Source organism: Myxine glutinosa, chromosome 5 (genome assembly GCF_964187855.1).
Source record: "Myxine glutinosa chromosome 5, kmMyxGlut1.1, whole genome shotgun sequence".
In the NCBI taxonomy this organism is placed as follows: domain Eukaryota; kingdom Metazoa; phylum Chordata; class Myxini; order Myxiniformes; family Myxinidae; genus Myxine; species Myxine glutinosa.
The window spans coordinates 162,224,792-162,246,751 of NC_136265.1; the positions used below are offsets into that span (position 1 = coordinate 162,224,792).

The 21,960-nt window shown below is 43.5% G+C and overlaps 1 protein-coding gene across 1 annotated transcript in view; it reads left to right on the forward strand.

Moving 5' to 3' along the window:
• LOC137426833 (BAR/IMD domain-containing adapter protein 2) overlaps positions 1-21,960 on the forward strand; it is a 61,680-nt gene that overhangs the window by 37,013 nt on the left and 2,707 nt on the right. The window contains exons 6-13 of the mRNA XM_068115773.2: positions 157-288; positions 10,622-10,774; positions 11,293-11,508; positions 11,748-11,889; positions 12,691-12,907; positions 17,292-17,363; positions 19,236-19,353; positions 20,860-20,915. Of these exons, the coding sequence (XP_067971874.1) occupies positions 157-288; positions 10,622-10,774; positions 11,293-11,508; positions 11,748-11,889; positions 12,691-12,907; positions 17,292-17,363; positions 19,236-19,353; positions 20,860-20,915 (1,106 nt within the window). The remainder of the gene's footprint in view (positions 1-156; positions 289-10,621; positions 10,775-11,292; positions 11,509-11,747; positions 11,890-12,690; positions 12,908-17,291; positions 17,364-19,235; positions 19,354-20,859; positions 20,916-21,960) is intronic.

Below are 21,960 nucleotides of genomic sequence, written 5' to 3' on the forward strand. Positions count from 1 at the left end.
CTTCTTGCTTCCATCTCGGTACCATCTCTCATCTTCTGAGCATCTATTCCCGCCATTGGCTCTTCTCGCACGTTATTGAAACTCAATCTCACCACATTGGCCTATTTATTGTACATCAGCATTGGTAAGTGGCCCACTCTCCCCTTCTCTCTACAGCTTACTACCAAGGGCTTCCAGGTTCAAAGCAAAGTGAAGATTGAGGGTTTGGAGAAGACTCGGGCAGAGTTGGGGAAAATACGGAAAAAGGTTGGGAAGAACCCTGGGAAATATGGTGAGAAGGAGGCTCAGGTAAGTGTAATAATGCATAATTTATTATTTTTCTTCATTTCTTTCTCTATAAAGGTTATTGAAAAGTTATTTCTTTCTTTATCTTTTTTCCATTGTCATTTTCGAGTCATAACCATTGCATATCCTTGTATGTCATGTCGCATGTGGAGTCATTATCGTTAGGTAGACTGCGCACTACACAGGTAGTTTGGGAAAGGTATTCACAGCCAGAAGTCTTTGCTTTGAATTTTAGAGGGCCAGCAACACCAGCTCCTGTGTGAGGGAGGGACCTCGGTAAAATATACGGATTGAAATATATATTTGCATAAAAATGCATGGAAACACTGACAGAAGTAAAAATCGATCAGCCCATCATTTGCATGTCACAAAAAAAAAAACACCTTTAGAGGCCATTTTCCCCACAGAGCAGGGGTTGGCCTTTTTCGGGCACCGTGGTCCCCTTTTTGAAGCAATGTTTTATGGCCGGATGCCCTTCCTGCCGCCAACCCTGTTTGTCGCCTCTTGCGACACACAGGGAATTACCAGTGAACTGGTACTCAATTTGCCGACCTCGGAAGGATGACAGGCTGAGTCAACCCACCTGGCGTTCATTCAGCGATGACAGGGATTCGAACCCAGGTTCATAGCCAAGCCGGCACCCTAACCGCTAAGCCAACACCAGGCTTCAAACAAACACACAAGCCACAGTTCCATATATATTATATATTATATATGTATGTTATATTATAAGCCTGGCGTTGGGCTAGCGGCTAGGGTGCCGGCTTAGGATCCTAGGATCCTGGGCTCGAATCCCGGTCGATTGCTAAATTAACGCCAGGAGGGTTGACTCAGCCTGTCATCCTTCCGAGGTCGGCTAATTGAGTACCAGTTCACTGGTAATTCCCTGTTTGTCGTAAAAGGCGACAAAAAGGGCTGGCGGCAGGAAGGGTATCCGGCCGTAAAACATTGCTTCAAAAAGGGGACCGAAAAACAACAACAACCACGGTGCACGAAAAAGGCCAACCCCCGCTTTGCGGGGAAAAATGGCCTCTAAAGGTGTTTTTTTTTTTTTAATGTTATATTTTATATTTATATATTACTAGCTGAATGCACCCGACATTGCCTGGGTTCTTTTTGAATGAACTTAATCTTCTGTACATAGGTCTGACGCGAGCCCAGTATCAGTTAGTGCTCAACGATTCCTTGTTCTTTCTTCTGTCGGGCCCCATGAGAGAGAATTTTGAAAGCATGTGTTGCAATCAGTCAGATATTCCTATTACGTGCATAAGTTGTACTTCAAGAGAATTTTGAAAGAAGAAGAAGATTTATTGCGAAATGGGCCCAGCGCGGCCGAGGCGGCCTCGCCACCTAGCCTATAACCTTCCCGGGGCTCGTCCCGACATTTTTTGTTTCAGAGGTTTCCTCCTGTCTTTCACCATTCAGGAGATTAGCGCGTGCAGACAAACAAACAAACAAAAACTTTCTTTTATATATATATAATGCTAGCCGAAACCACCTGGCGTTGCCCGGGTTCTTTTTGAATGAATTTACTACTATAATTCAGCTTTTACTCGTGGCCGTAGAAGATTGACTACTTTAATTCAGCTCAGCTTTTAATTGCGAAATGGGCCCAGTCCGGTCGAGGTGGGCCTCGACACCTAGCCTATAACCTTCCCGGCCCCCCCCCAACCCCCGACATTTTTGGTTCTTTTTGAATGAATTTACTACTATAATTCAGCTTTTATTCGCGGCCGTAGAAGATTGAGTACTACAATTCAGCTCAGCTTTTAATTGCGAAATGGGCCCAGCCCGGCCGAGGTGGGCCTCGACCGGCCTCGCCACCTAGCCTAAAACCTTCCCGGGGCCCGTCCCGACATTTTTTGTTTTAGAGGTTTCCTCCTATCTTTCACCGTTCAGGAGATTAGGCCAGATAAAAAAAAAGAGTTGGTGATCGTCCTTTTTTCTCAAAAGTTCGGGTAGGGAGGGAGGTTTTAATTTTTTTTTTTTTTTTTTCCTACTTTCCATTGAGTTTTGTTGACATGGAAAAATATGAAATAAAGACTCCTTTCTCCTCAAAATGATTTAATTTCTTCATTCATCTCACAGATTTACAGACATTGCCCAAATCTCTATGAAACACAGTGTTTGTGTGATTTTGGATGATGTTGAACGTCCTAGCTGAGCTTGGTAGTGAAAGGGCAAGACACCTGTACATGTATATACACCATGACATCGGAAAAACAGATAAACACCATGCCCTTGGCACCTTGAAACTATTGAGCATGTTGAACAAGATTTCTGCCACGCTTTGGTACTGGCTTTGCAGTACAAATGTTACATTGAGGGTATTGCCCTGCCTTTTCAACCAAATTCTCCTCAGTACCACAGTGGATGCAGAGCATTTCATAGCCAGCAGAGTAGTACGCTGGTTCTATAGGGGAAGCACAGTTCAGATTGGCTCGAACATAAAGATCACCGAGTCTGGTATCCTGTTCAGGATCGTCATTACCATTGATGTTGATCTCCGTGAACACACTTCCACAGCTGTAGAGAATGGTGTCCATTGCAGCACGAATCAATAGATTTCAGCGGGAAAAATCTCACACAATAGCCGCCATGAATGGCTAACGTAAAATGGGTGAAGTTGCCCGAGGCACTTGCGACGCTCTGCCCAGCCCAGCTTAACAATTTTACATAATCAACTTGGCAATCGACAATAATGCATCCAGTTCAAACTGTCTTGCACCGATTAGCCAAACTTGTAAAAATGCGATTTGAACTTGTCATTTTCAATGAACATGTACTCGGTCATGTGTGACAGCAATGATGCATGGAAGGTATCAATGGAAAGCTGAGGATCTCCTCTTAATTAGTAAACCACATGTAAATTGTCAAAATAAATAACCTTTGCATATTAACCTCTTGAATTCGGATTACCTTTTTTTTGTACGCACTGTATATATATATACTCGTATATATATACTAGCTGAATGCACCCGGCGTTGCCCGGGTTATTTTTGCATGAATTTAATCTTCTGTACATAGGTCTTACTACTATAATTAAGCTTTTACTCGCAGCCGTAGAAGATTGACTACTATAATTCAGCTCAGCTTTTAATTGCGAAATGGGCCCAGCCCAGCCGAGGCAGCCTCGACCGGCCTCGGCACCTAGCCTAAAACCTTCCCGGGGCCCATCCCGACATTTTTTGTTTCAGAGGTTTCCTCCTATCTTTCACCGTTCAGGAGATTAGCACGTGCAGACAAACAAACAAACAAACAAACAAAAACTTTCTTTTATATATATATAGAAGAAGATAGAAGATAGATAATATATCATATATATATTATATAGAAACAAGAAGAACCACCTTTAGAGGTCATTTTTCTTTGACTGAGACCCAGCTTTCTGACACTGGGTTCAACATTGCGCTCCAAAATGCCTTGGTAATCTCCTGATTTCATGATGCCGTGCACACATTCAAGGTACCCAGTGCCAGAGGCAGCACAGCAAACCCAAAACATCACTGAACTTCCTCCATGTTTGACTGTAGGGAAGGTGTTATTTTCTTTGAAGGCTTCATTTTGTTTTCTGTAAACATAGAGATGATGTGCTTTCCCAAAAAGCTCTTAAGTTGGTCTCGTCTGTCCACAGGACATTCTCCCAGAAATATTTTGGCTTGTTCAGGTGTGTTTTGGAAAACTCCAGTCGGGCGTTCTTATGTCTCTCTCTCAGCAATGGGATCCTACCATAGAGCCCCCTTTCATTGAGTTGGCGACGGATGGTGCGAGTTGAAACTGTCCTACCTTGTGTCTGAAAGTCGGCTTGAATCTGTTTGGCAGTTGATCGAGGTGCTTTCTCTACTATTCAAACAATCCTTCGCTGCAATCTTCGATCAAGGTTTCTCTTGCGGCCACGTCCAGGGAGGTTTGCTTCAGTGACATGGGCCTTAAACTTCCTGCTAACATTGCGTTCGGTGACAGGAACATCAAGGTCTCTGGAGATGGACGTGTAGCCTTGAGATTGTCCATACTTCGTGTCTGACCTCTTCGGACAAGTCTCTGATTTTCTTTCTTTTCTCCATGTTCATAGCGGTACCCACAGTGACACAAAACAGCAGAATGACTCCTTTTTTCCATTGAAACTGGTTGAGTGAGTGATTTTTATATTGCAGGCAACGATAACTCAGCACAGGTGAGTTCAAAACCAAAGTAAAGGAGAATCACCTGCTTGAAATCTAAATATTTCTCACAACTTCTAAAAGGTGCCAATAATATTGTCCGGGCCATTTTAGGATTACTGTGTGGAATAAGCTAAGATTTAGTAATTTTTTCAGCTTTTTTGTTTTGTTCCACTTCAAACAAAATAAATACATATGTGGATACCAAAATATTTTTTAATTTCAACAATTTTCTGGAAGAAATGGTGCATTATTTGAAAAAAGTGGAAGGGTGCCAATATTTTTGGCCACAACAGTATTATATATATATATATATATATATATATATATATATATATATATATATATATATATATATGTGCCATTGTCAGTCTCTTCTGCTTTGCTCCTCATGCACGGCCACATATTTTAATTAAGAAACTCCAAAGTGTGTGAGTGAGTGTACCTCGGGGTATAAATAGAACTTTTTGTGGGGGGGTAACATAGGGTATGTGGCTGCAGCCTGACGTGGGGGTGTGAGAGGGTGGAGTGTGGGAGGGGCATAAATTATCTTTGTAAATGTGTACTGTGTAGCACCACCTGGTGATTGTGGCAGAGGGTATTATAATTTCCTTTTTTACCTGGGCAACACTGAGTTTAAGGCACTCTTTGCACGGGTAAATTTGTCCTCCTTCTCTTCTCCTCCCTCAAAATAGAGGGGCATGTCAAAGCATCCCCCCACAATTTGTGTGTGTGTGTGTGTATATATATACGTATATATATATATATATATATATATATATATATATACATACATACATACATACATACATACATACATACATACACATACATACACATGTACACACACACACACACACACATATACACACACACACACACATAGCCTGGTGTTGGCTTAACGGTTAGGGTGCCGGCTTGGGGTCCTAGGATCCTGGGTTCGAATCCCGATCGATCGCTGAATTAACGCCGGGGGGGTTGACTCAGCCTGTCATCCTTCCGAGGTCGGCAAATTGAGTACCAGCTTGCTGGGATGAATGATCACGGTGTGTACCCCAATTTCGAATAGGTACACCGTATCCCTGCACATTGTAAGAGCGTGACCAAGGGTTGGCGTCAGGAAGGGCATCCGGCCATAAAAAACATTGCCTCAAACAGAGAACCATGATTGTCATGGGGCCCGCAAGGCTAAGAAAATGGCCTTAAAACGATCATTCATTCATTCATTCATATATATTGTTGCGGATATGAGGACTGTATTTTTTTATTGTGTGCTTTATTATTATTATTGTTTATTCTGCGCCTCCTGCCTCCAGTGTTGTGTAAAAGTAAAAAGGGCGTCCCGGTAGTTATTCCATGAAACACCACATTGCAGGACCCGATAAAACCCTTGTTCAGTAGCTTATATCTTATTATGTGTTTTAGAGTAAGGCCTTGTCTTCCATTAAAATAATACTCCATTGCACCGAATCAATTAAGAATAGCTCCCCTTCAATAATTCCATTTCCCAGCTAAACTCTCCATCTGTGGGTAAAGCAGTTCACAAGCGTGGGGTGCACGCCCTCTCAATTCGCTGCGATAGTGAATATGTGCTCCGTGCTCTGTTTGAACAGGAGGGGCGGGGTCGCCAGGGAGAGGCAAGCCCAGGGCGCGCCACGAAGGGCGGGGCTGTTCAGCCCCATGCCCAAATAAGGAAACAAGCCCGTGGCTCGCCACGAGGGGCGTGCCGTCGGCGCGATGCCCAAATAAGGAGACAAGCCCGTGGGATTACCATACAAGGTCACGAAACAGAGCACGGGGGAGGAGGGCGGTACCGAAACCGAAGGGGGCGTGACAGACCCACGCTGAAGTTTTGGAGAGAAGGGTGCGACGATCGCTGGGACAAGCGACACCAGAGATACGGCAGATGAGTCCAGGTGCGTAAGAGGGCGTGTCAGTCCCGCGCTGGAGAGAAGTGAGAAGAAGGGAATATGAGCTGAGCTGCGTGGAGAGGTACACGACAAAGAAAGGGTCCAAGAGAAAGCAGAGGAACTTTTACGAACGAGTTGCAAAGAGATACGGCAGATGAGTCCAGCCCCGTTTCAACCAGCCGCGTGAAGCCCTGACGGGGCAGCGAGTGACCCTGCCGGCGTGCGCTGAAAAGCCGAATACCAGGAGCTGCCGGCGTGCGCTGTAAAGCGGAATACAAGGAGCTGCCGGCTCCCCGCTTCCCGCCCGGAGTGGACCTGCTCGCTGTGCCCTGTGATCCCACCTGCTCATCCTTTCCAGCCATTCCTGCCTGCAAGTTCCCCATTTGCGTACGTGTTTGTTTTGTTCGTGCTGTCCCGGGTAGTAACTAAGTCTGTATAAGCTAGTAATTTTCACTCTGTCACCTGCGTTTTCATGTCCGCTGTAAATACCCGTGACTGCTCTTTTTGCTTATGTGTGTAAATAATAATAAACCCCGTTACTCTTCTGTACGTCTTCTTCTTCCTCTTTGCATTCGTCGTCTTCGTCTTTTCCCCATTGAATATCTGTGGCGCGATACGGCCAACGTTTGGGTGAATCGGGTTTAGTCGGGGAACAACTGTCCGGTCGCGGAGCCTCCGCTCGGCAAATATAACATCCTTAACTGCCTACCGTAACAATATACACACATACATACACATACTGCATTTCTCACCCCTCTCCCCTCTCCCTCCTTGGAATTTCCCTGGGCAACGCTGGGTACTTCAGCTAGTAATCTTATAATGTCATTGTTGAGGAGGGATTGGAATGGAAGGGAAGAAATAAAGTATTTATTGGCCTCGTCCATTTTTGAAGAGACAGGGGAGAGTGCTCAAGTGTGCGTTTGAATGAGTTTGCATGCAGACTTCCTTTAATATTGCAGCCCAAACGGCCCTTAGGCTTATCTGATGCAACCAATTTTTGTTTTTACATTAAATTTAACCATAAGTGATAAAGTTAATTTCCTACCTTGAATGTGGATTATATCCAACTTATCCGCACCTGTTCCTGAGTGCGTTTGCCCACACGGCCAGTGGTTTGAGGTATGCTGCAAGACTAATGCCCAACCAGCCTTCGGCACAGTTCCACAAGGTTGTCTTAATTTCAACCTAAGTTGAATTTATACCTTTAATGTTGATTACATCCAAGTTTCAGATAATTACCTCTGTCACCAAAAGTGGATGGAGGCTATGTTTTCACCCCTGTTTGTCTGTCTGCTTGTTTGTCTATGAGCAGGTTATCTCAAAAAGTTGTGGACGGATTCGGACGACGTTTTGTGGACAAGTTGGGTGTCTGACGAGGACGAATTTGTTAGATTTTGGTGAAGATCCGGACACGAGAATTTTAAAGTGATTCTTCATCATTGAGAGACGGGGCCGAAAACAATATATAACCACCTTTAGAGGCCATTCTAAACTTTAGAGGCCGAAAACAATATATAGCACAATATCTCAAAAAAGTGATAGACAGGTTCAGATGAAATTTTCTGGACAGGTTGGTGTATGACAAGGATGAATTGATTCGATTTTAGTGAAGATCTGCATCCGGCCTATCAGTGCGATACAAAACGTCAACCATTCAGCCTGGCAGACATATGCGCTCTACTCATCTATGTACCACTGCTCGGATCGGCATTGTTTATTTATTTTAGTTGCTTTGTGTCAACAGATGTGAAACAGAACTCGACTGACTGACAAACAAGCTGTTGCAAAACAGCAGAAACTTCCAGTGTTCCAAAGTTTTTGTTCTTGTGTTGCCTGAAAAATTATAAGAAGAATTTACCAATCAAGTTGAGGTGCTCAAAGAAAAATCTTTTATTCACCAAAGTTTTTGGTGTCGTGTAAACTCCATCATAATCTGATTCTGGGAAAAAGGAGAAATCTCCATTATTAATAAACTTTTTTGATCTTATCGTGCATTTTGAAAACATACGTTTCCTTGCACTGGTTTTCTTATCTTTGCGAGCAGTTACTGTTGGATTAATGTCGTTTTTTATCGGCTCTTGATAACTGTAAAAATGTCATTAGCAACATTCAGAAAGCAGGTGTCATTGAGTTTGAATATATACTTGGGAATGTGTATGTCCATGATATGAAATGCTGTTGTGACCTTCTGGAGCTTCTCTCTTCCCTTACTGAGTTTTGTCATAATCCGTACACAACCTTTTGAAATATCGTGCTATATATTGTTTTTGGCCCTATCTGTCAATTATGAAGAATCACTTTTAAAAATTGAAAAATTATAGTTTCTGGAACCGGATCTTCACCAAAATCGAATCAATTCGTCTTTGTTTTATAACCCACCCACAACTTTTTGATATATGGTGCTCACAGACAAACAAACAGGTAGGCAGACAAACAGGGGTGAAAAAAATAACCTCTGTCCACCTTAAGTTGCGGAGGTAATGAAGAACTAGTCTTGCTTGTGAAGGCTCGTGTCGATCTGCATTGGCGGACATGTAGAATAATGAATGAAATGAACGGGATGTTGATCGAGGTATGGTGACCTTTGTGGGAAGCAAAGAGAGGCTGACGTTTCTGGCGTTGACCCTTTGTCGGAACGAAAGAGCTCAACATTCTTGCTCAACGAAGGGTCAACACCAGAAATATCCGCTTCTTTGTACTTCCTACGACGGCTACCATACCTCGTTCAATGTCCTCTTCATTTAATCCATTTGGCCTGTAGAAGCTGCCATTTGTAGGATAAGACAGCCAGCTTAATATTTTCTGCCAAAACAAGCTCGATAAGGTGTTGCGAGTGTTGCGTGCCGACTTATGGCAATATCTTAACCTGGAGCTGGGTGAATCGTCACGTCGTGATGCAATTCAAAACTAAACTACAACGGCACTCAGTAGAGAGCAAACCTCCGCCTGGTTGGCCATATCACTCAATGGTGAAGAATCATTTAAAAAAATCTACTGGCTGGATCTGGATCCGGATCTTCACCAAAATTGAATCGATTCCTCCTCATCACACACACACAACCTGTCCAATAAGTTTCGTCTAAATCCATCCATAACTTTTTGAGATATCCTACAATGTATAGTTTTTGGCCCTATTAACAAATGCTGAAGAATCACTTAAAGAATTAAATAATTCTCATATCCGAATCCATATTCAGATCTTCACAAAAATCTAAGCTATTTGTCCTTGTCAGACACCCAACCTGTCCACCACGTTTCGTCCAAATCCGTCCACAACTTTTTGAGATATCCTGCTTTATATATCCTATTTATGTATCGTTTTTGGCCCTATCTGCCAATGGTGAAGAGTCACTTAAAATTCTAGTAGCCGGATCTGAATCCGGACCTTCACCAAAATCTAAACATTTCGTCCTTGTGACATACGCTACATCTCTGCCAAATTTCGTCCGAATCCGTCCACAACTTTTTGAGATATTTTGTTCACAATAAACAAACAAACAAGAAGACGTCATGCAGAGCACGACACTCGCAAAATCCGCCCACCCCTCCCCCAAAAGGTTTCCATTGATACAGCAAATTGTCCATTTAATCAAGATTAAAATTGACGATCTTGATCAAAGCTTGGATGAAAAGTGATGATTTTTCAGATGAAAAATTATGATTTTAGAAGTTTGACCTTGAGTTGACCTTTGACCTTTAAAATAGTTGGTTTTCCAATTTAGTGGCTCAATATGCAAATGCTGTTCAAGTCAATTGGATTAAAAATGGCGATTTTAGAAATTTGACCTCCAGATGACCTTTGACCTCAATCAATAGGCTTCTCAATTGGGACGACCTCTACAACTTGGTGAAGTTTCGTGACGATCGGTTTAGAATTGTGACCTGTAGGCCGGTGACAAACAAACACAGACAAACAGACAGAATAACAAACGCAACCGACAAATATACTTGAAAAATCTTCGATTTTGCAAGTAACAAAGACAGGGGTGAAAACATAACGTCCATCCACCTTTGGTGGCGGGGGTAATAATAAAAACGATAATGGGACATGTATGATGTCAGGTTGCCATGAAAAGCAGTGTGTAACAGCAACTGAATCCAGTTATTTGGATCCTGCACAAAATATCCAACACAGTCCAACCTTTTCCCTTTATCGGTATGTGATGGGTATAGCACCTCGGCTATTCTCGACATGTTAACTTATTTATCAACTTGCACCTTTCCAACACCTAACTCCAACTTTTGCATCTCGTTATCACCCCAAAGCTCACCCAGCTGGCAAACAGTCGACAAGCAGAACTGGAGTCTTACGTAGCGGATGGTTACAGGAGCGCTGTGGTGGAAGAGCGGCGCAGGTACTGCTTTCTTGTGGATCGTCAGTGCGCTGTGACCAAACAATTCCTCCTCTATCACAACAAGGTACGTTTTTGTGAGCGTCCACTGGGATACAAAACATTTGAGTTGTCGCTGTCATTCATTGTTTCCTTTTTTTTATTGGCTGACAGAGCCTTTTCATAGACAGCATTTTAGAGCCCATCCCACGTTATCTTGAGAGAATTTGGAGGCAAACACAACACTGATGCTTCCAGCTGGATGTGAACCCCTAACCTTTGGGATTCAAACCCAGTATCATCTCGGTTGGCACCATACCATTTATCCCCACTCCCACCCCAATGGAAGAGGTAGATTAAGAAAAAAGAAAAAAGAAGTAACTAAAGGAAAGCCAGTCGAGTTTTGGAGAATGCGGGAGAAAACGACAGGGGAGGGGAGAAGAGTTATTTTAGAGGGCTTGTGTGAATGGACGAAGAGTCTGCAATTCCACCTTTTTGCACACGTAAGAAGTAGTTGACTCCTTAGTACCAAATATTGTATGGTGGAGGCAAGATGGATTAACATTTGACCTAGGATATTCTTATTTCTGGATGGCTGCCATGCAGGCACGAGAACTCCTTGCCAGCAACCTTTCTGGGTGGCACAAGTCGTCGACGTCTCCAATGGAGTTACCGGGCCCAGCCATGGCAATCATTAAACAGCTTACACCTTCAGGAGAGATCCAGCCTCCTGCCCTGCCAGGGCCAGCACCACCGACACAACCACCCATCATGCAAGCTTCATCGAAAGCCACAGAGCTAAATCAGTATGCTAGGTCAAAGGTGAGTTTCGAGGAATTTCTCTACCTTGACAAAAGAGGGGAAACTCTCGTGCTGGAGGGAGTTTTCAGGAAGGGTGTGGAGCTGGATGGGTACAGGGAGGGAGGGAGGGATTTGGGATGTTAGCATTTTTCTCGAAGACAGAGTTTAATGCACTTGGCCTTTGTAAGGATGGCATACATAATGAAACCTGAGTGCAATACAAGATTTGGGTCTGTTCATCCCACCAATGCCCCCAAAAGAATCGGGATCTCCCGGAGGTACCCAATGGTACACTACCCACTCGAGCCACGTGGGGTGAACGGGGACCTCCACGACAGCTCAATGAGAGTTACTCGCGCACACTTCCTGCTCGTCGTAACCAGCAAGTGGACACCCCGACGGGTCAGTTGTTTATAGTACAACTTTTATTGTGCCATCCATAATCTACGCTTTGTGTTAGGTGTTTCCCTAAAGCTCACATTGGTGTTGGGTTGAGTTCTCTCTGAAAAGCTCACATTTGGATGTCCTTTTTGTGCGGAAAAACTGAAAAAAGTCATCACCAAGCTCTCCGAGTTTCATAATGAGCTAAGTCCAGGAATATTATCACTTCCACAAAGTCATCATGTTACTTGCATGACTTACCACCGTGCATAGCGTCCACTGAAGGACTGTAGTTGTATCATTATCCGAGGTAGGGACAAGGTCGTAGATATATTTGCAGGCATAATTAACTTGTCTTCACACATGTAACTCCCATTGATGTTTGAGGTGCATATGTTGCTTTTCCTGAGCAGCATGGTTCAATTTATTACGTTTGTTGATGCCCATCTTTAAATAAACAGCTGTAACGGACATTAAGTTGAGATTTTGAGTCAAGAAATGGACAAGGATGAGCGGATAGAGTCCTTTGACGGAGAAAAACCGAAGTTTGTGATTTTTTTTTTTTTTTTTTGCCAAACTTAATGATTGTCCATGGATGGATAAGAAAAGTGATTTTCTTATTAAAGTCTAATTTGAGGAATGCTAGCTTGATAAAAGAACATAGTGAGAATGGTGAGGCCCAAACTGAAACATGCAGCTGGTGATGCAGCTGAAATAATAATAATAATAATAATAATAATAATAATAATAATGCACATAAGTGCTGTTGAACCACGTTGGGAAAAAATAATCCAAGTAACAACACCTGCCACATGTGTGCAGAGCATGGAATCCTGGCACGCAGCAGCTCTGCCTCGGCTGGGCTAGAAGGCCCCGCACATCTGGGTGCGACCTTTGGTCTAGTGCTAGCTCTCTACGAACATGACGGCGACAGTGAGGATGGGACTATGATGACATTCCGCCCTGGAGACACAATCGGCCTTTTGGTGGCTGAAAGCGTCGACGGGTGGCATTACGGCGAGAACGAGAGGACCAAGCAGTAAGACATCATTGTTCTTGGACTAACAGGGTGCATCCACTAATCAGGTTCACCATGTTTTTTCGTTCAAATTTTTTGGAGATTAGCAAAACTATACATTTTTGGAATATTCAGAGCATGAGGAATCCAAAAATTTATGTTGGCATTTGCATAAACACCTTTGCGAAAATGACACAGGACAGTGATGAAGATCTGTAAAAGCATATTCCTGAACGGTATAGACCTAGTAGATCCTGTGTAAAGGACTTGTAGTTCAATCTGATACTAGCAAGGCTGCTTTCTTGCTTTATAAACCCACTAGGGCATTGCCCGTACTATATCTATATCTAAAATTATATCCCCCCCCCTCTATTTACATGAAATGGTTTGGTCCAAAGCGAACGGCTTGCGAGTACGGTGACAATCCCCCCCCCCTCTATTTACATGCAATGGTTTGGTCCAAAGCGAACGGCTTCCGGAGTTTGGTAAAGAAATCGCCATCGCGTGCACAAACGCGCAGGAAAGCGAATGAATCGCAAATTCGGTTTTATTAGTTTTAAAACATAGTTTAACGCCAACATAGTTTGCAAACGTGAAATAAATGAATACGCTCTCAAATGTGCCATCCGAGGCAGAGTGTGTCCTCCACGTTCGGCACACGCGATCGTTCGCTGCTCTCTGATTGGTTGAATCGTTTTTTGGACATAGCTCGGTAAGTAATTGTCCGATTAATATGAAACCTTGAAAAGGCACATCCTCGGGTCCCCAGCAATATACCTGGCAAGTTAAAAGTATATCGGACCCGTGGTTGTCGAGAAACAGCGGTCACAGACAAACAAACGTACAGACGTACAAACGTACAGAGATTACTGGAATTATAGATAGATACCTATAACTTCAAAGGACTTGCAATATCATGTATTATGTAATACAGTTATATCACAAATATAAAGACAATGCTTTTCAATCACCTTTGTTTGTTGCTTTTCTATAATCCTGAGCACTATTTTGAGGCCTTTATTGGATTCCTTGACCCAGAAAACATAGGATTAGCATATTTAATTAAGTTTCTAGGTTGACTAGAAGCCGAGATAGTGCAAAATATGTATTTTATGGCGGCCATTTTGAAAATCCAAAATGGCAGCCATGCAGGTGTCTGTGCAAATGTCAACATTGATTTTCGGATTCTCCATGTTCTGATTCCAAAAATGTACAGGTTTGCTAATCTCCCAAAATTTTGAACGAAATTATCTGTTAACATAGTGAACCCGACTATCTTCATCACTGTCCTGAGTGTCATTTTTGCAAAGGTGTCTATGCAAATGTAAACATTAATTTTTGGATTCCTCATGCTCTGAATATTCCAAAAATGTATAGTTTTGCTAATCTCCAAAAATTTTGAACGAAATTATATTTGTTAACATAGTGAACCTGACTACATAGTCTGTTGAGGGTTATTCATGAAGAAATGTTTTAAATGCGAGTTAATACGGCAATATGGTTATTTATTGGGGTTCGTTTGTTTCGTATGTAGCAGATGGCTGCGGGTTTGCATCTACTGCTATGGGGGGTGTGACTGCACTGCTGATAGTGCCCCCTGTAGGTTAGAGCAGGAAATTGCAAGTTAGCCAGGGTACCAGCAATAGCTTCTATAGGTTAGAGCAGGAAATTGCAAGTTAGCCATGGTGCCAGCATAGCTTCTTTCGGTTAGAGCAGGAAATTGCAAGTTAGCCATGGTGCCAGCAATAGCTTCTATAGGTTAGAGCAGGAAATTGCAAGTTAGCCAAGGTGCAAGCATAGCTTCTATAGGTTAGAGCAGGAAATTGCAAGTTAGCCATGGTGCCAGCAATAGCTTATATAGGTTAGAGCAGGAAATTGCAAGTTAGCCAGGGTACCAGCAATAGCTTCTATAGGTTAGAGCAGGAAATTGCAAGTTAGCCATGGTGCCAGCATAGCTTCTATAGGTTAGAGCAGGAAATTGCAAGTTAGCCGTGGTACCAGCAATAGCTTCTATCGGTTAGAGCAGGAAATTGCAATTTAGCCAGGGTACCAGCAATAGCTTATATAGGTTAGAGCAGGAAATTGCAATTTAGCCAGGGTACCAGCAATAGCTTCTCTAGGTTAGAGCAGGAAATTGCAAGTTAGCCAGGGTACCAGCAATAGCTTCTATAGGTTAGAGCAGGAAATTGCAATTTAGCCAGGGTGCCAGCAATAGCTTCTCTAGGTTAGAGCAGGAAATTGCAAGTTAGCCAGGGTACCAGCAATAGCTTCTATAGGTTAGAGCAGGAAATTGCAATTTAGCCAGGGTGCCAGCATAGCTTCTGTGGGTTAGAGCAGGAAATTGCAAGTTAGCCATGGTACCAGCAATAGCTTCTATCGGTTAGAGCAGGAAATTGCAATTTAGCCAGGGTACCAGCAATAGCTTATATAGGTTAGAGCAGGAAATTGCAATTTAGCCAGGGTACCAGCAATAGCTTCTCTAGGATAGAGCAGGAAATTGCAAGTTAGCCAGGGTACCAGCAATAGCTTATATAGGTTAGAGCAGGAAATTGCAATTTAGCCAGGGTGCCAGCAATAGCTTCTATAGGTGAGACCAGGAAATTGCAAGTTAGCCAGGGTACCAGCAATAGCTTATATAGGTTAGAGCAGGAAATTGCAATTTAGCCAGGGTGCCAGCAATAGCTTCTATAGGTTAGAGCAGGAAATTGCAAGTTAGCCAGGGTACCAGCAATAGCTTATATAGGTTAGAGCAGGAAATTGCAATTTAGCCAGGGTGCCAGCAATAGCTTCTATAGGTTAGAGCAGGAAATTGCAAGTTAGCCATGGTGCCAGCATAGCTTCTATAGGTTAGAGCAGGAAATTGCAAGTTAGCCAGGGTACCAGCAATAGCTTCTATAGGTTAGAGCAGGAAATTGCAAGTTAGCCAGGGTACCAGCAATAGCTTATATAGGTTAGAGCAGGAAATTGCAATTTAGCCAGGGTGCCAGCAATAGCTTCTATAGGTGAGACCAGGAAATTGCAAGTTAGCCAGGGTACCAGCAATAGCTTATATAGGTTAGAGCAGGAAATTGCAATTTAGCCAGGGTGCCAGCAATAGCTTCTATAGGTTAGAGCAGGAAATTGCAAGTTAGCCAGGGTACCAGCAATAGCTTATATAGGTTAGAGCAGGAAATTGCAATTTAGCCAGGGTACCAGCAATAGCTTCTATAGGTTAGAGCAGGAAATTGCAAGTTAGCCAGGGTACCAGCAATAGCTTCTTTAGGTTAGAGCAGGAAATTGCAAGTTAGCCAGGGTACCAGCAATAGCTTCTATAGGTTAGAGCAGGAAATTGCAAGTTAGCCAGGGTGCCAGCAATAGCTTCTATAGGTTAGAGCAGGAAATTGCAATTTAGCCAGGGTGCCAGCAATAGCTTCTAGAGGTTAGAGCAGGAAATTGCAATTTAGCCAGGGTACCAGCAATAGCTTCTATAGGTTAGAGCAGGAAATTGCAATTTAGCCAGGGTACCAGCAATAGCTTATATAGGTTAGAGCAGGAAATTGCAAGTTAGCCAGGGTACCAGCAATAGCTTCTATAGGTTAGAGCAGGAAATTGCAAGTTAGCCAGGGTACCAGCAATAGCTTCTATAGGTTAGAGCAGGAAATTGCAATTTAGCCAGGGTGTCAGCAATAGCTTCTATAGGTTAGAGCAGGAAATTGCAAGTTAGCCAGGGTGCCAGCAATAGCTTCTATAGGTTAGAGCAGGAAATTGCAATTTAGCCATGGTACCAGCAATAGCTTCTATAGGTTAGAGCAGGAAATTGCAAGTTAGCCAGGGTGCCAGCAATAGCTTCTATAGGTTAGAGCAGGAAATTGCAATTTAGCCAGGGTGCCAGCAATAGCTTCTACAGGTTAGAGAAGGAAATTGCAAGTTAGCCAGGGTGCCAGCATAGCTTCTATAGGTTAAAGCAGGAAATTGCAAGTTAGCCAGGGTACCAGCAATAGCTTCTATAGGTTAGAGCAGGAAATTGCAATTTAGCCAGGGTACCAGCAATAGCTTCTATAGGTTAGAGCAGGAAATTGCAATTTAGCCAGGGTACCAGCAATATAGCTTCTATAGGTTAGAGCAGGAAATTGCAAGTTAGCCAGGGTACCAGCAATAGCTTGCCCACTCTTCGCGAAGGACACTATGGGATCTTTAATGTCCACCAATTAATGCCCAGCAGACTGGGACACCCAGTTTCATGTACAGCCGCGGGATGGCACACACATTGATGAATCACTCTGCCTGTGAAACACCAAGATGACGATTTATAGCTGGGTTGGGATTTGATCCCAGGCCAGCCAGCTTGGAGACGAGTGTGCGTACCTCTCGGTTATCCTGCCAGCCCTTATTCATTTGGATTATTTATTCGTCCTGTTTCTTGTAGACGTGGATGGTTTCCTTTTGCCTACACTCGGTGTATTGATCAAGATGACATTGATGAAGGGGCGTTGTCCAGGTAAGATTCAAATCCATACCACTCGGTCCCCCCCCCCCCCTTAATTTTGTTTTCCCATCCTTTCATGCCCCCCTCACCTCCAATGCCTGAGAGCTTTGACGATCTACTGTGATCAAAACAAAATTATTATTTCATCGGTCTATTGGCGAGACACACTTTAGTTAGCTTAATTGATGTTTATGGATACTAGGGCGTGCCCGTACGTGGGTGCAAAAAAACATGCGTGCAAACAACAACAACAAAAAAAAACTTTGAAACCACGTGGCAGTAACGACCACAGAACCCCCCCCCCTCTATTTACATGAAATGGTTTGGTCCATTCGCAAAGCCAAAGCGAACGGCTTGCGAGTACGGTAGAACCCCCCCCTCTATTTACATGAAATGGTTTGGTCCATTCACAAAGCCAAAGCGAACGGCTTTCGAGTACGGTGACCATACCTTGGGAACCACTTGTCCGATTAATTTCAAACCTTGAAAAGGCACATCCTCGGGTCCCCAGCAATATACCTGGCAAGTTTCAAGTATATCGGACCCGTGGTTGTCGAGAAACAGCGGTCACAGACAAACACACACACAGACACACACACATACACACAGAGATTACTGGAATTATAGATAGACTAGGGCGTGCCCGTACTATATATCTATCTAAAATTATATCCCCCCCCTCTATTTACATTAAATGGTTTGGTCCATACGGGTTTGGTCCCGTACGTGCGTGCAAAAAAACATGCGTGCAAACAACAACAACAACAAAAAACTTTGAAACCACGTGGCAGTAACGACCACAGAACCCCCCCCCCCCCTCTATTTACATGAAATGGTTTGGTCCATTGGCAACTTTGAAACCACGTGGCAGTAACGACCACAGAACCCCCCCCCCCCCTCTATTTACATGAAATGGTTTGGTCCATTCGCAAAGCCAAAGCGAACGGCTTGCGAGTACGGTGACCATACCTTGGGAACCACTTGTCCGATTAATTTCAAACCTTGAAAAGGCACATCCTCGGGTCCCCAGCAATATATCTGGCAAGTTTCAATTAGATCGGACCCGTGGTTGTCGAGAAACAGCGGTCACAGACAAACACACACACACACACACAGACACAGACACACACACACACACACAGACACACACACATACACACAGAGATTACTGGAATTATAGATAGACTAGGGCATGCCCGTACTATATATAAGCTAGGACGTGCCCGTACGTGGGTGCCCGTTCCTTGCCAAAAAAAAAAAAAAAAAAAAATGTGTAGGGGTGTGTGTGTGTAAACATCCTAGGGCGTGCCCGTATGTGGGTGCAAAAAAACATGCGTGCAAACAACAACAACAAAAAAAAACTTTGAAACCACGTGGCAGTAACGACCACAGAACCCCCCCCCTCTATTTACATGAATGGTTTGGTCCATTCGCAACGACCACAGAACCCCCCCCTCTATTTACATGAAATGGTTTGGTCCAAAGCGAACGGCTTGCGGTGTTTGGTAAAGAAATCGCCATAGCTCGGTAACTACTTGTCCGATTAATTTCAAACCTTGAAAAGGCACATCCTCGGGTCCCCAGCAATATACCTGGCAAGTTTCAAGTATATCGGACCGGTAGTTGTCGAGAAACAGCGGTCACAGACAAACATACACACATACACACATACAAACACACATACACACATACACACAGAGATTAATGGAATTATAGATAGATGATTGATAGTTTTGTCCAAAGAAAGTGAATCACAGTGAAAATGTTTGTATTGGTTACAAGCTGTCTTAACTCCTTGTTGCTCTGATTTTTTTTTTTCTCACCTCTAATTTTATTCTTTTCTTTTCTTCCCCCTTGTGTATAATTTTGGTTCCACTTTCTCAGTGGGGAACACGAGACTTTGAGCAGCTCTGGAAGCCTGCAGGGCCATGACGAGACACTTCCTGGGACACAGTCTCCCTATGATTTAGATGAGGACGATGATTACGATGATACATCACCCGTAAGTGGCACCAGTGTTGATGAATGTAAAGTTCCAAGTTGCTCACACGTTCTGAGTGCAAACGTAATGGGGAATACCCATCACTCCACTGTTATCAGAGGCAGGTGATTTTGGCCGTTTGAATGCAGTCAGTCGGTAAGACAGGTTTTTAACCCTCACTGGACCCAATGCTGATGGTCTTCCAGCGACTTTATTCGGGAACCATCAAGGTTGCTGCAGATAGCATAACTGATCTTTACAAAGAACACTTTACCAAGAACATAACTGATCTTTATCTCCCAGGAATGATCAGACTCGTTGAGAATGAATGACTAAGGAATGAGATCAGAATTCCAGGTTTGTAAGAATGCTTTTACGCAACTCCCAAAGCATTGTCCCACAGTTGAATGCTACGTTCTCCAAGCCCGTCACTCAAAACTCGGATAATTTAACCACTGGATAAGAGCTATCCTGTGATTAAAATTATTATTCGATGGTTAACTAAGTGACGGATAAACTATGGTTGTTCAAAGGGTGAATAAGGCTCGGGCTAGGGTTCAGGTTACTATCCACCAGATAAGGTGTGGATAACCCTTTGATAGGTACATGGTATCCCACAATGCATTGCACTGTCATCTGCTGGCAAAACAATCATGGCGGCAGAAGACAGTCAAACGAGAAAAAGGAAGGCAAACTTTACGCCAACCTCACGAGATATGCCGTGTCGGAACGAAAAGAGTATGTGAAGGTCATCAGGAGCAAATTTTCCAACAGCATAACGAATGATAAGAGGAAGGCATGGTTGGCGATCACAGCTCAGCCTTTGAACTACGCCTTTTTAATTCGACAAACCTACAAACAAACAAAGCTTTTGCAAACAAGGATCCAGGCCAGAGGAGACTCGGATAAAGTTATCCGGAAAATCGCCACTTTATCCAGCAGAAATTTGAGATGCCAGGCTTCGAGGACTGGAAATTATCCAGTGGATTTGGGGGTTGTCCGTCTCCTGTGTGACCAATTACTCGAGCATTGGTTCAGTTATGTTTACTTTCAGAATCCATTCGTAAAAATGCTCCACATGGACGTCACAAATCATTTATGAGTGACATTTTCAGCGACGTATCGTGTTCAGGGCATGGTTGATGCTTGTATCCCACCGATTCAATATGAAACGACTTGCTTCTTGCATACTACTCTTCTAGAATTGTTGTTAAGGAGAGGTTAATTATGGAAATGTAGTCGATATTGCAGTTGGATTTTGAGCCGTGGAAAGATCGCGAGAGTCGGGAAATTTTCTGGTGACTTCTGGACATCGAGTCATCTTTCATTTAACAAGCAATTTCTATCAGCATCTGGTCACAGCTTATCTCTTAAATAAATGTAAGTTTGTGCTGCACGAACCTCCCGGTTAGACGTTGATTCAACAAAGGTCTTTGGCGTTTTACGACGTTGGTAATGCCACTAGATAATCAGTCCTTTTGCTTGTGTGATCCTCACTACTCTGTATGCCGTCTTTGTTTGCGACAGGCCAGCCTCGAACCACCCTCCCCTCGCGAGTGCTACAATGTTCTTCCAAGCTTCAGGTACTCAATTACTTAGAACATCATTGGTTACTTGTTTTTTTTTTGTATACTGAATCGAGGCTCGTGGAAGAGCTGACAACCGCGAGGGAAAGACAGCACAGGGGGACCACGAGGGAAAGACAGCACAGGGGGACCACGAGGGAAAGACAGCACAGGGGGACCACGAGGGAAAGACAGCACAGGGGGACCACGAGGGAAAGACAGCACAGGGGGACCACGAGGGAAAGACAGCACAGGGGGACCGCGAGGGAAAGACAGCACAGGGGGACCACGAGGGAAAGACAGCACAGGGGGACCATGATGGAAAGACAGCACAGGGGGACCACGACGGAAAGACAGCACAGGGGGACCACGAGGGAAAGACAGTACAGGGGGACCGCGAGGGAAAGACAGTACAGGGGGACCACGAGGGAAAGACAGCACAGGGGGACCACGAGGGAAAGACAGCACAGGGGGACCACGAGGGAAAGACAGCACAGGGGAAGACAGCTTATACATGCATTCGAAAGAATTTGCTTCGACTACACTTTTCATTGGCACAGTTCAAGAGTACATTTTTACTGGCCTAGCACAAATTCATTTTCCATATGTGCCTGAGAGATGAAATGGTTCAGACATTTTGTAGAAAAAGATTGTAATTTCCTACAGGGAAACTTATCCAACAAGATAGTATTAATTAATTTGGATTAATGTAGAAGTCCTACTTCTACACTTGTCACGAATATAACATTTATAAGGACACTATCGTTGGTTGTTATCTCCATATGCAGGTTTTAGGAGGTGGGAGTCAGTTCTCCCAGAACTCAACATCTCCACCTCCTTTTTTGGAAAAGGATTATTATTCGTGAACCAGTTTGTGAAACTTCATTCTCATAATAAGTTTCATTCATTCATAAGTTTCATTATAAATATAAAAGCTGTTGTACCGAGGAATTTTGTTCTACCTTCTGGTTTGGAAATAATGGTTGTGTTTGATACATGGATAGAGCATCTACACAAGGCATGCTCCAACTGCATTCTATAGATAGAGTATTGTACTTTAGGA